General features: G+C 32.6%; 5 protein-coding genes and 1 non-coding gene across 6 annotated transcripts; 2 read left to right on the top strand and 4 right to left on the bottom strand.

Annotated features, from left to right (window-relative positions):
• Window positions 1-4,264: 4,264 nt before the first annotated feature.
• Window positions 4,265-4,952, bottom strand: WICANDRAFT_92582 (uncharacterized protein). The gene has a single exon (XM_019186372.1). It carries the CDS (start codon window positions 4,912-4,914, stop codon window positions 4,390-4,392), a length of 525 nt encoding a protein of 174 aa, XP_019039502.1. The 5' UTR covers window positions 4,915-4,952; the 3' UTR covers window positions 4,265-4,389.
• An 849-nt stretch (window positions 4,953-5,801) lies between these two features.
• Window positions 5,802-5,875, top strand: WICANDRAFT_t68. Its single transcript has one exon. It is a non-coding gene; the product is annotated as a tRNA-Asn (tRNA).
• Window positions 5,876-6,054: 179 nt separating this feature from the next.
• Window positions 6,055-8,371, bottom strand: ARP8 (Arp8p; the record flags this gene model as incomplete). Its single annotated transcript, XM_019186371.1, has 2 exons — window positions 7,934-8,371; window positions 6,055-7,912 (listed from the first exon to the last, which is right to left on the bottom strand). Coding segments are annotated over exons 1-2 (1,873 nt in total), but the record flags the coding sequence as incomplete, so codon positions are not given.
• A 360-nt stretch (window positions 8,372-8,731) lies between these two features.
• Window positions 8,732-9,256, bottom strand: WICANDRAFT_92579 (uncharacterized protein; the record flags this gene model as incomplete). Its single annotated transcript, XM_019186370.1, has 1 exon — window positions 8,732-9,256. A coding segment is annotated over exon 1 (187 nt), but the record flags the coding sequence as incomplete, so codon positions are not given.
• An 898-nt stretch (window positions 9,257-10,154) lies between these two features.
• Window positions 10,155-11,147, top strand: LSC1 (succinate--CoA ligase (GDP-forming) subunit alpha; the record flags this gene model as incomplete). The annotated part of the gene is made up of 1 exon (XM_019181720.1): window positions 10,155-11,147. The coding sequence occupies one exon, from the start codon at window positions 10,155-10,157 to the stop codon at window positions 11,145-11,147; it is 993 nt and encodes a 330-aa protein (XP_019039499.1).
• Window positions 11,148-11,462: 315 nt separating this feature from the next.
• PNO1 (Pno1p) lies at window positions 11,463-12,269 on the bottom strand (the record flags this gene model as incomplete). The annotated part of the gene is made up of 1 exon (XM_019185661.1): window positions 11,463-12,269. The coding sequence occupies one exon, from the start codon at window positions 12,267-12,269 to the stop codon at window positions 11,463-11,465; it is 807 nt and encodes a 268-aa protein (XP_019039498.1).
• Between the last annotated feature and the right edge of the window lie 227 nt (window positions 12,270-12,496).

Below are 12,496 nucleotides of genomic sequence, written 5' to 3'. Positions count from 1 at the left end.
TAAAAAAAAAATTTTTTTAGGCGTCATTTTTTCCCTTTTTTGACCATTTAAAGCAGTAATAGAGTGTTTTTTTGATGTTAAATGATTCGGAATTGTCGTTTTGACTGGAGTTTATAATTCAAATTCACAATAAGAATAATGTTAATTTCTAAACACGTATAAACAATATAAAAATTCAATAGGAAAATGTTCAATATATAGAAAAAATGGACAGCATGTCATTTTTGGTCTATGGAAAATTATAGAAACCAATTCTGCATGAAAACTAAAATGATGTTTCCATTAATGGAAACAGCTGTAACAAAATCTGGAAAAATAACAACATCAATCTGAAATTATCCAATAGAAATAATTGATAGTAAAAATTCACATCGTGATATACATCACGACATGCCACTTGTTTTTTAAGAATGAAATAAAAAATGAAATAAAAAATAAAAATAAAATGAATCTGTGAGTCTAGTATCAACTTAATGGACCAGTGAATTTACCAATCTTAAAAATTGAACACCATCTGTAGGTTTTGTTAATAGATCAGCAACTTGTTTGTCTGTAGCAATAAATTTCAAATCATAAAAACCTCTTTTGAACTTATCTCTAGCAAAAGCCAATCTGATATTGAAGTGACGATTTTTCTTGTTGTAATAATCCTTATTTATCATAGCAATACCAGCAGATGAATCTGAGTAATGAATTGATTTATTTAATACTTTTGGTTCCAATAAAAAATCAAATAATCTTCTTAGCCATAGATCAAATTTAACGGAATCAGTAATAGCAACAACTTCAGCTTCAGCAGGTGATAATACATTGAATGATAAAACTTCGGTATTCCACCCAATAGGTCCACCGGCAAAGTAAGCAATAGTACCACTGGAAGACTTAAAGTTATCAGCAGCAGCAGCAAATGAAGCATCAGTATAAATTTGTAATCTATTTTCATCAATTTCTGTATCTGTAGAATGATAATAATTCAATCCATATTCTTTTGTACCATTTAAATATCTCAGTAATCTATCAAGAAAATAAAAAACTTGATCTGAGGGTTGTTTCTGGAATTGAGAAATATAATGAATATGAAAAATCACATCTGGTCTAGTATGACAACCTAAATATAAAAGTGAACCTATAATTTCTTGAGCTTTCTTTACTCTTTGTTCATGATCAGCACCTTCTGTATATGAAGCATCAATATAATATGGTGGAGGGGTTGCCTTTGTAGAATCATTGATTTTGAGAAACTTGTTCACAATCTTTTCCAAATAAGTTTTTTGATGAACTTTCAAGGATTTTCTAATGTTGTCTTCATATAGTTCTTCTAGTTCAACACCAACTATTTTTCTTTTCAATATGGTTTTATCATCAACTGATTCTGTTGTGGGCATTAAGTGCTTAACATCTAGATTTTGATCACTCAGCTTTTTGAGAATGAAGTTCTTAAATTTTGTTGGACCAATAAGTAACAAATCATCAACGAAATTTGCTAAGTAACAACGTTGATCTTGATAATCCATTTTGTAAACACAAGGATATGCATCATTGTTTGTAAAACCAATTTTAAGCAAAATGTCTCTTAAATGAAAGTAGAATTGTCTTCCACTTTGACGCAATCCATAGAGGCTCTTCCGTAATCTTAATATCAACATATGATCATCATCTGGTACTTTTTGTTGTTGAAATTTTTTGTAAAAAGGCGGTGGTTTGATGTAAAGTTCTTGATCAATGTCAGCAGAAACATAAGCACTTTTGATATCAAGTTGAGTGATTTGTTGATTAGTTTTGGTAGCAATTGCTAATAATGACAACAAAATTTGATTTTCCAAAGTGTAAGAATAAGTTTCACCTTCATACTCTTGTAAATCTCCTCTAGCAACTAGACGGCCTTTAAAAATTTGATTGTTGGTATGATCAAATTTTTTGTTTAACAACCATAATGTTGGAACAATATTATAGTTGGACAATTGATTTTTCCTAATGATCACCTCTTCAAAAGTTCCCTGGTTAATAAGAGTTTCCAACTCTTTTAAAATTGCTAATAACCAATGATTCCTTTCAACCTTATCATTCAATTCTTTGATAGAGCATATGTTGACTGATCCAATTCGTTTAATTTTGGATGATCTATCTTTTATATAATCAGAAATGTTTCTTTGGGCTTCAGATGATATTAGTTTCCGTTTAGATGGGATCACAGGTGTTGGTTGAGTATCTGGACCAACTCTCACAACTTTTGAAGGTTTCATCTTAACATTATGGCTTGAAGACATCTTATCATCATTTGGTGAGTCAAACATTTCATGTGCGAAATTTTCTTCTTTCCCTTCTATCGTATCATTAACTATAACCAATGGTGTGGATGAATCATCATTTGTTTTATCAACTGGAGGGTCATCTGGTTCACCAACTATATCAGAATTTGGATCAACAGTAGCAGTTTCATCAGTAGCCTCAAGGCCTTCTTGTTTATCAATCACAGTTTCTGGTTCTTCAACAGTCTTATCAATAACAACTTCTGGTTCTTCAATAATTTCTTCAACAACATCTGGAGCTTTAACAGGTTCTTCAATAGATTCTTCAACAGTTTCTTCAATAGTATCAGCAACAACTTCTGGTTCAACAACTTCTTCTTCAACAGTATTATCTTCTGTTTCTTCATTAACAACTGGTATTTCATCATTGACAATTGGTTCTTCAACTGATTCATCATTCACAACTTCTGGTGTTCTATTATCAATATCTGGATTATCCATAGTAGTAACTTTTGGTTCAACATTATTTACATCTTCTTGTGGTTCTTCAACAATCTCATTTTCATCAGGTTCAATGTTCGATTCATCATCATGTAAATCATCTTCTTCTTCTTCATGTTGTTCAAATTCATCTTCTGATTCAGGTGTCCAAGTTGGATCTTCAAGATTTTGATCTTCAGTATCTTGTTCATTTTCACTGTAAGCATCGTCCATGTCAATATCTCCATCATGATTATTATCATTTGAATCATGTTGACCAATATCTTCCTCATCTTCTGAAGCATCATTATCTTCTTGTTCATCATCAGATTCAGTTTGAGATTCATCAGATGATATGCTAAAATGAATATCTGGAATCTTTTTGAATGAGAAATTTCTGGTTTTGATGATTTTGTTTTCATCTGGAACATAAAAAATCTTTAAATTTTTATCCAGACCAATAAATATACCTGATACAGTTCTTGAATTTGTCTTGATGGTATTTGTCTTGTTTGTGATATAACAAGTTTGACCAATAACAGGAATCTTGTCAAAATTTATACTTTTGTAACAACCAATCTCAGCACTATACTGATCTGTAGATAACTTGGTAGTGATGAAATTATATGGTGAAGTTTTCAATGCACTATGATAGCTGATGTTCAAAATGATTTCAATGTATTTCAAAATGTATGGTAAGCAGAATTTAATGTATTTTGTACCAACTCTGACATCAGGTGAATCAATAAGTGCTGATTTTAGCTTATTGATAATGCTGTAATTTATCCGTTCTGCAGATCCGTTTTGATTTGGTGAGTAAGAAGAAGTGTACATCCAATCAATTCCACGATCTTTGATCAGACTTTTAACTGACTTGTTAATATATTCTGAGCCATTATCACTTGTAAACATCTTTATATTGGTTTTGAACTGATTTGTAGTGAACGTAATGTAATCTTGAAAACATTCATAGATCACCTCTTGATTTTTTGAATGTAAGTGATATAGCTTCAACAATTTTGTAAAATCATCATAAAAAGTCAACACATAAGATTTGTAGTTATTGTGTGATGTAATAGTTAAGATATCTGTATGAACTTGATGGAAAGGTGATTTTACCCGATGAATATTTCTTGAATTTGCTCTAGCTGGTGCTGAAGTAGTTTTGGCTTGTAAACAGGTTGTACATTGATCAGTTGTTGCAGTTTCTGAAGTATTAATCAATTGATCTTTGATCATCTTCTTCAAGTACTCATTATTTGGATGTAACAACTTTTGATGAATAGAGTTTATACTGGTAGTCACTTGAGGTTTAACAAAATGATGATGTGGAACAACTGAGAAGTTGTCATTATTCTTGAGCAATGGATACTTCTTGTCTTGATGATTTAGAAATAGACCTGAGCTGCATTCTTCATAAAAGATCTGATAAATGTTGAGTTTATTGGTGGAAAGATAATTGTAATTCAAATTTTCTGTGACCAAAACATCAATTGTGATTAGGTAATCACCGAATTTCAAATCTAATTTTGCAATCCCTTTAATGTGGATTTCTTGACCATTCACACCAACAGCAGATTCAGATGTATCATTAGCAAAGGTTTCAATATTGTACAGTAATGGAAAATTGATGTGGAATAAGTGAGCATTGGCTCCCGAATCACAAATAGTTTCTATCTGAGAGAGAACTCGCGTTTGAAGATCCTGTTGAGGGAGAACTCGCTAATTCATCTGATTCAAAAACAATGTTACCAATTGATTTAGTGAAATTTGGTTTATTACCAGCATTTGTATTTCCTTGACCATAAGTATTGGAGTTTGATTTGCCAAAGTTGTTGTTGTTGTTTCTTGAATGATCGTTGTTGTTTCTTGCTTGATCAGTCAATCTGCCTCTGTTAGCATACCAATAGTCTTTAATGATTTCCAAAACTTCATCTAAAGATTTTTCCTTGGAAATTGACAAAATATCCTTCAATGTATTCAATTTACCATTCAATGATGAAATAACATATGATTTCAATGCACCATCAGTAATTCCTAATTCGGAACTTCTTCTGGCCCAAGATCTAACAGTTTCCACTTTCAAAATATAATCATCAACATGATATTCACCAGCATATTTAAGCATACCTCTGGATCTTTTCCAGAATTGATCAGGATCAATAACATAATTAGTTTTTTTCATTAAGTTTTTCAAACTGATGATTGCATCATCTTCATCCAGATAGACTTTATAATCACCAGCAGTTAACAATAATAAGTTTTGAATAAAATTATTGGTTTCATCATCCAATTTAATAGTTGATTCAGCAGATGGATTCGAAATAAATTTTGCAACATTACTCAAATCATGAGATTTGAAATAAAAGATCAATGACTTAAAGTACGGACCAGGTTGGGATTTGATTAACTCAACTGTTAATTTTCTAGCTTCTTTCAAGTTCAATTCAGACATAGTTAAAATAATAGATAGTTGTAGTAGTTGATGTAATAGTAATAGTTGATTAACACGATCAGTTCAATTCAAATTCTCTGAGTGGAAAGCACCAAATTGTCGTTTTGACTGGAGTTTATAATTCAAATTCACAATAAGAATAATGTTAATTTCTAAACACGTATAAACAATATAAAAATTCAATAGGAAAATGTTCAATATATAGAAAAAATGGACAGCAATATGTCATTTTTGGTCTTTAATTAAAAAAAAAAAAAAATAATAATAATTGGGGCCGGCTAACTATAACTGTCGACATCAGGATCATTGTTATATAAATATGTAATAATTAGCTGGTGGTCAGGTAGTGTTTTCATGTGTTCAATATGTTCAACAGCTGTACTGCCGGTTGTAGTTGATCATCAAAATATTTATAATATTCGAAGTTCGGAATACCGCTTTCGCATATATTTCAGCCAAAAACTGCTGAAATTAATTAAAATTTTGCATAAAAGACAAAGAGACTATGAGATATGTTATTGTTACATTATTTGGTCATGTTTACGTCAAAATTGCTGATTTTTTCAAGCGCAAGCTAAAGATACTGAAGTTTCAACAGACTTACAGCTTTCGTAAAAGACTCCGTGGCCAAGCTGGTTAAGGCGTGTGACTGTTAATCACAAGATCGACAGTTCGATCCTGTCCGGGGTCGATTACTTTTTTGTTACCCGGACGTACCTAAATCGATTAGGGCACTACTTATCCTGCACATTTTATATCTATTTATTACATCAAGTTAAGAAAACACAGGCTTTTCATTTGTCCTATTTATCCTACATTACAGTTGAATATAATCATCATCATAATTGTTCATTATGTACTCAAGTTCTCATCAGTTTCCAGGTCCACTAGTAGTTGAACAAAGCTTTATATTGCAAAGTTCTGCTACTTAATAAATCCCAGTCAGCTTCAGTTATCCATAATTCTTCAATCAACTTTAATCTTGAGAAAACAGAAGCACCTTTCCATGTTAAAATTGATGGATCAATATCTCTTGGTGCTGGCAAGACCTCAACTGGGTTTAATGGATTATTAACACTTTCCAAAAATTCATTCAATTCAGTTTCAATAATTTTAAATAATTCAATTTGTAAAGTTTGAATTTCTTCTTCAGATTGAATTTTTGAAAATTCATGTTCTTTTTCAAAATTTGTACTTAATGTTTCAATTTTTTTCAAAAAATCTGGCAAGTTCAATAATGCTAAAATTTTTGGTCTCCAAATATTTATACGATCTGTTAATATGAAATCTAAAGCTTCAATCTTGGCACCACCACCAACAATTAATAAATTTTCATAGAAAGTTTTAGCTTTTGAAAAATCATATCTTGAAGCATTTGCAATACTTTGAATAATAACTTTGTCTAATGCTGCAATGGTTGGCACTTCATCTTCTTTAGCATCTTCTAACGTATCAGGATTTAACAAGTCCTTTAAAACCTCAAAATCAATTTTATCTGCATATGAATTATTTTCGAAACAATTTTTTTGAGTTGTTGAAGTTGGATTATTTGATTGTCCATTATAAACATCTAATGATTTTCTATTAGTGAATGGAGTTGATTCAAAATCTTTAACTTTTTCGAAAACTTTTGGGAAAAACAATCCCATTGGCGCAAGCATAACTTCATCAAAAACTTTGAATTCATATTTTTCTGATAATTTTGAAGGATATCTTTTTATAAAATTGTATAATTGAACAGTAACATTTGCATCTTGAAATGTAATAAATTTCTCCTTCAATTGATTTAAAGCAGGCCAATCAAAATCATTATTAACATCATAATCAATTGGGAAATTTGATTCTTTCAATAATTTATAAAATAATCTTGTTATATCATCACCACCATAACTTAAATTGGCACGACTATTTGGAATAATCATACCTTCATCAATACATGAAACTTTAGTAGTTTTAGCTCCAATATCAATGACACAAGCTGAACTAACACCTGCACCATAAGTAGATGCTAAACTTTCTTGTATAACAGCAACACCTTGGAAACTCATTTGAAGTAATAATTCAATAAAGTTTTCCACATAAACTTTATCATAAAGATCAGGTATCACCAAAACAGCTTTATACTGTTTCAGTTTTGTAACTTGAAATTTTTTTTCCAATGTTTTACTAATGAATAATTGAATATCACCAAGAGTTTCTGCAAAGGATCTATATTCATCTTCATTAAATCTTCCATTTGTTAATAATGGGTATCTTAACTTGAAATCTGTAGAATCAAGTCTTAGTGCTTCATCAGCTATAAAACATCTATCATTTGCAGTTGGTTTGAAATACTCAGTTTTATGAATGTCATTATGTTCAGGTATTGTCTCTGGTGTAACTTTTTTATTAAAATTTGTAACAATTTCATTTGAATTTGGTAATATTCTTCTTTTATAATATCTCATTCTTTCTTTGAAATCTCTTTGTAATAGTTTTCTATTATCCTCTATTATTGATTGTTGTTCTTCATCTAATTCATAATTATTTTGCTTGTTAAATTCATCATCTTTTGGAATAGCTAACACAAATGGGAAAGTTTGAGGATAAACATCTGAACCTAACCCAATTCTTATATTTCTTGAACCAGGATGTATCACGATTGTTTTAGATCCGACTCTTTCATCAATTTCCTCGGCTTCATCATCATCCATTTCATCATCTTCATCAGCATTACCAGGGATCGGAGTTGTTGCACCAGGGATCGGAGTGTCTTGATCTTTAACTGATTTACCTTGCTTCATTTGAACTTTATTCAATCTTATTTGTTTCCTTTCACGTAATATGAAAATTTGATCATCTTTTTTCAAATAATCAGTGAAATAATTCTTTTGGTTAATTAAATTCCCACTTTCAAAAGTTGAAAATTTTAAAGCATTTTCTCTTTTTTCAATACCAGATTTTTTAATCTTTCTAGCCATTGTTTCAGCAGCTTTTAATCTACCAACTCTTCTTCTTTCCAAGATCTCTGCACTGACCTTCTTACCAGCTTGTGAGTTTTTCTTTTTTGGGTTTTCAGAAGTTGGAGCTGGTGAGCCTGTTAATGGAGTTTCAGCATCAGCAGTTGGTGATAAAGGTTGAGGAGTTTCCGACATTTTTGAAGGCTTGAGTATGAATGCAATTGCTTGTTTGAATTAAATGTCCGTTGATGATTGCAAGCGCCCTGTTCAAATTGCCTTCGAGATCAACAACTTTGACGTTTTTTGTTTTTCAAAGGATTTTTGGCAAAAAGTTCGTGAAGTCGTGTAATGTTCAAAAAAGGTGAACATACAAAATTATTGTAGCTACAAATTGGTTTAAAGCAGTTGGAAATGAGTTCGATTTCAAGTTTTTAGTTCGATGGTCTAGGCTGAATCTTGGATACCTGATACCTGTAATCAAACTGTTCTGACAGCTTTTTTTGGGTTCTTATAGTCATGAATACATGTCAGTGAAAGAAAGGAAGTCTATACGACATGAGATTGCACTTCACCGACACAGCTGTTTCCTTGGGTCACCTTAACATCTCAATTGATTTACTTAACATCAACTTTTGGTGTCTTTTATTTCAACATCTTCACTTCTACTTTTTTCCTCGGGTTCTTGTGAAATTGACTCCAATTCAATTTCTTCACTATCTTTCTTAGCATGGATCTTTCTATAGCCATCCATGATTTCTGTCCAGGTCTCAACTATGGAATTATCATTTATTTGAACTTCATTATCATCTTTACCAAACTCTTCAGACATCTTTCTGGATTACCTTGGTTGAGCTATAAAAAGTGGTTTGTAGTGTGTTTTTTCCACCCTAGTTAAAAGTCCATCAAAACGCCTGGTTAGAGCACTCATAGGCAACTTTTCAACCACTTTCTTGATGTCCAGGATGGAAAAGCGTAGTCTTTTAAATCAAAATGTAGATGTGAATAAGTGATGTGATGGGGTTACTAGCGTAGAAATGAATCATCCTGTCCTTGTTTCTATGGGCATGGGGGTGGTGGAACTACAAGTGTTGAGGACTGATAATTGGCACTTTTCAAACTGGATTCGAGGTTATATTTGAAACCTTTCATAGAAGGCTAGCTTGAAAAGACAGGGAGCCAGCGTTCTTAAAAGCGAGTGCCAATGGTAGCATTGATTGACCCCTTTAATAGTGAGCCTGTCCACCCAGTCTAACCAGGAAATATACCTTCAGCCTATACCCTCGATGATGATCCAGTCAATAATTAGTTTCTCTCTTCGGGAAAAGATCGAGTTCAACTGTTTTCAACAGCAGCCGTGGATCGGTACATCCACGCAAAGATCCGAACATGTCCATGGGCTCAATTAGCTCTTCAGTTCAGAACAGATTACATGGACTGACAAAGTGGGTTTGAATCTGTTACAAATAGCCAATTAAAATACTTCTCCTAAGCCCAATGTCCTCTTTCCCTTCCTGTCTAGCTCCCCCTGCCTAGCTCCCATTCCCTTCCTGGATTTCCCTCGCCTACAGCTGTCCGGGGAGCCCAATCCAACGCTCGCTTTCGTTCTCCCGGACTCCCCCCTTCCCTCCTGAAGCTCTGCTGGCCTCTAGGCAGACACCCGTCTAACCCCCAGGCCCCCAGGCTGAGATTCGAGAACCGCCCCCGTTTATTCCTTCTGCCTAGGCCCATTTTTTATGACAGAACGCGTCCGCCCAGTGCCCACCCGTGAAACCTGAACTTTTTTTTTTTTTTTCTTTCCCTATAAAAAAACTTGTTGTGTTGCGTTGACTTCACCTTGGAAAAGGTATTAAATAAACCCCTAATCCGTTTCTCGTCTCTTTTATAAAAACATATCAAATTTTCACCTTAACGGTCCAATCAATTAACCTCTAACGTCCTGGCACATACAGTACAGATAAAAGGTTCATTTCTTTGATCTTTAGTCAAAATAATAATATAGAAGTTAGATTATAAGGGATAATTTTATACATCATGTCTTCATCATCATCATCAAAAATTTTCTTGAATCAAGCAAGAAGATTCTCAACTTCAACAATTAAAAGAAGTTATGCTGATACTATTAAAAACTTGAAAATCAACAGTGATACAAAAGTTATCTATCAAGGTTTTACTGGTAAACAAGCAACTTTCCATGCTCAACAAGCTTTAGATTATGGTACTCAAGTTGTTGGTGGTACTAATCCAAAAAAAGCTGGTTCTTTACATTTGGGTAAACCAGTCTTTGCATCAGTTAGAGAAGCGGTTGAACAAACCGGTGCCACTGCTACTGGTATTTTCGTTCCTCCATCAATTGCCGCCAAAGCTATTGAAGAAGCTATTGAAGCTGAAATTGCCCTAGCTGTTGCAATTACTGAAGGTATTCCACAACATGATATGTTGAGAATTGCAAACATTTTGAAAACTCAAAATAAAACAAGATTAGTTGGTCCAAATTGTCCTGGTATTATTGCTCCAGAACAATGTAAAATTGGTATCATGCCTTCAAACATTCATAAAAGAGGTAAAATTGGTATTGTTTCAAGATCTGGTACTTTAACATATGAAGCTGTTGATCAAACCACAAAAGCTGGATTAGGTCAATCTTTGGTTATTGGTATTGGTGGTGATCCATTCCCAGGTACTAATTTCATTGATGCTTTAAGTTTATTCTTAAAAGATGAAGAAACTGAAGGTATTATCATGATTGGTGAAATTGGTGGTTCCGCTGAAGAAGATGCTGCTGAATTCTTAAAACAATACAATTTAACAAGAGATGTTCCAAAACCTGTTGTTTCATTCATTGCTGGTGTTTCTTCACCACCAGGTAGAAGAATGGGTCATGCCGGTGCCATTGTTGCAGGTGGTAAAGGTGGTGCTCAAGATAAAATCAAAGCCTTAGAATCCGCTGGTGTTGGTGTTGAAGCTTCTCCAGCTAGATTAGGTGCTGGTTTATTGAGACAATTCAAAGAAAGAAACTTGTTATAAATTTCATGATCCCTTGCCTTTTTTATTATATTCCCAATGAAACAAAAAGAGTCAAATAGAATTTTTCAGAGTAATTAGCTTGACGCAGTTACTCTTTCCTATTTTATTGATTTCCCTATGACTTATGATGTCTTTCCAACAAGTTTCTTTATTTGATGAAAAAAATTTATGATCTTTGTTTAACTTATAGAAAAAAAAAGAATTATCACAATTAAATTAGCTATATACTACATGTAGTTATACAACCAAATGACTAATGTACATTAAAGAAAAATACCCATATTAATACCTAAAAACACACATGACTCAAAACATTTAATAACGTTCTTTCATTCTTGATGCAACAGTACGTAAATTACCATAAACTTTACCAGGTGGAGAACCAAGAATCAATGAAACAACGGCTTCTCTTGCAATTCTAATATGTGTAAAACCTCCAAGAATATGGATTTTGGAATCAGCTAAAACAATTCTTGTTCTTGTTGCATTTTCAATAGCAAACTTAGTTTTACCATCTTTACCTGCAATACGACCAATAGCTCTTGATAAATGATCCCCTTGTAAAGTTTTAACATCTTTAATTTCAAAAGTTTCAATATATAAATCATCTAATCTTAATAGGGCAATTGCATCATCAAGATCAAAACCTAATGTAAATGCCTTAATGAAATCAGCACCTTTTTGTAAAGCACCAGGATCCGTAGTGTTTTTATATGTTCTTAATTCAACAGTCTTTGTTTTCAAATTCATTCTAACTTGTAATTTTAAATGATCAACTAATGGAGGATAAATTTTTGGCCATGCATTTTTCAATGGTGACATTCTATGAGGTGGGACTGGAACTTTTCTTGATTCAATCTTGACGTGTTCACCTGACTTAGCAGCAGAACTGAAACGTGGTTTACCTTCAGCATCAAGTACCACTCCTTTTGTCTCTAATTGTTTCTTTGTGGAATCTTCTTGTTGTTGTTCTGTATCTTCAATATTACCTGAAGCATCTATAAGAACTTCATCTTCTTCATCTTGTTGAGTTGGTGGTGGAACCTGTATGCTGCTACTTTCAGCTGGTTCTTGGTTTTGAGATACAGGAGATGTCTTCTTCAAAGCAGTAGGAGCAGCCATCGTGGTATGAAATGGATAATTAACTCTTTTAAATAGATAAGTTTCTTTATGTTTATTATACAAAAATTTTTTTTTTTAAAGAGATGAGTCGCGAATTTTACCCTCTGCCAAAAAAAAAAAAAAAAGTGAATTCGCGAATTTTAATTTTCTGACACTTTTTTTTCGTTTGATCTTGTGCTTATAAAAAGGAAATTTGATTGGAACGTCATTTTAATTGGAAAGCAGCA

The sequence above is a fragment of the Wickerhamomyces anomalus genome (genome assembly GCF_001661255.1).
Source record: "Wickerhamomyces anomalus NRRL Y-366-8 unplaced genomic scaffold WICANscaffold_3, whole genome shotgun sequence".
NCBI lineage: Eukaryota > Fungi > Ascomycota > Saccharomycetes > Phaffomycetales > Wickerhamomycetaceae > Hansenula > Hansenula anomala.
This window is presented reverse-complemented; position numbering and strand designations above follow the sequence as displayed.

What these genes read in the sequence shown, in the direction of transcription:
- WICANDRAFT_92582 (XM_019186372.1), bottom strand. Translation starts at nt 4,914, where the DNA reads ATGAAAAAAACTAATTATGTTATTGATCCTGATCAATTCTGGAAAAGA.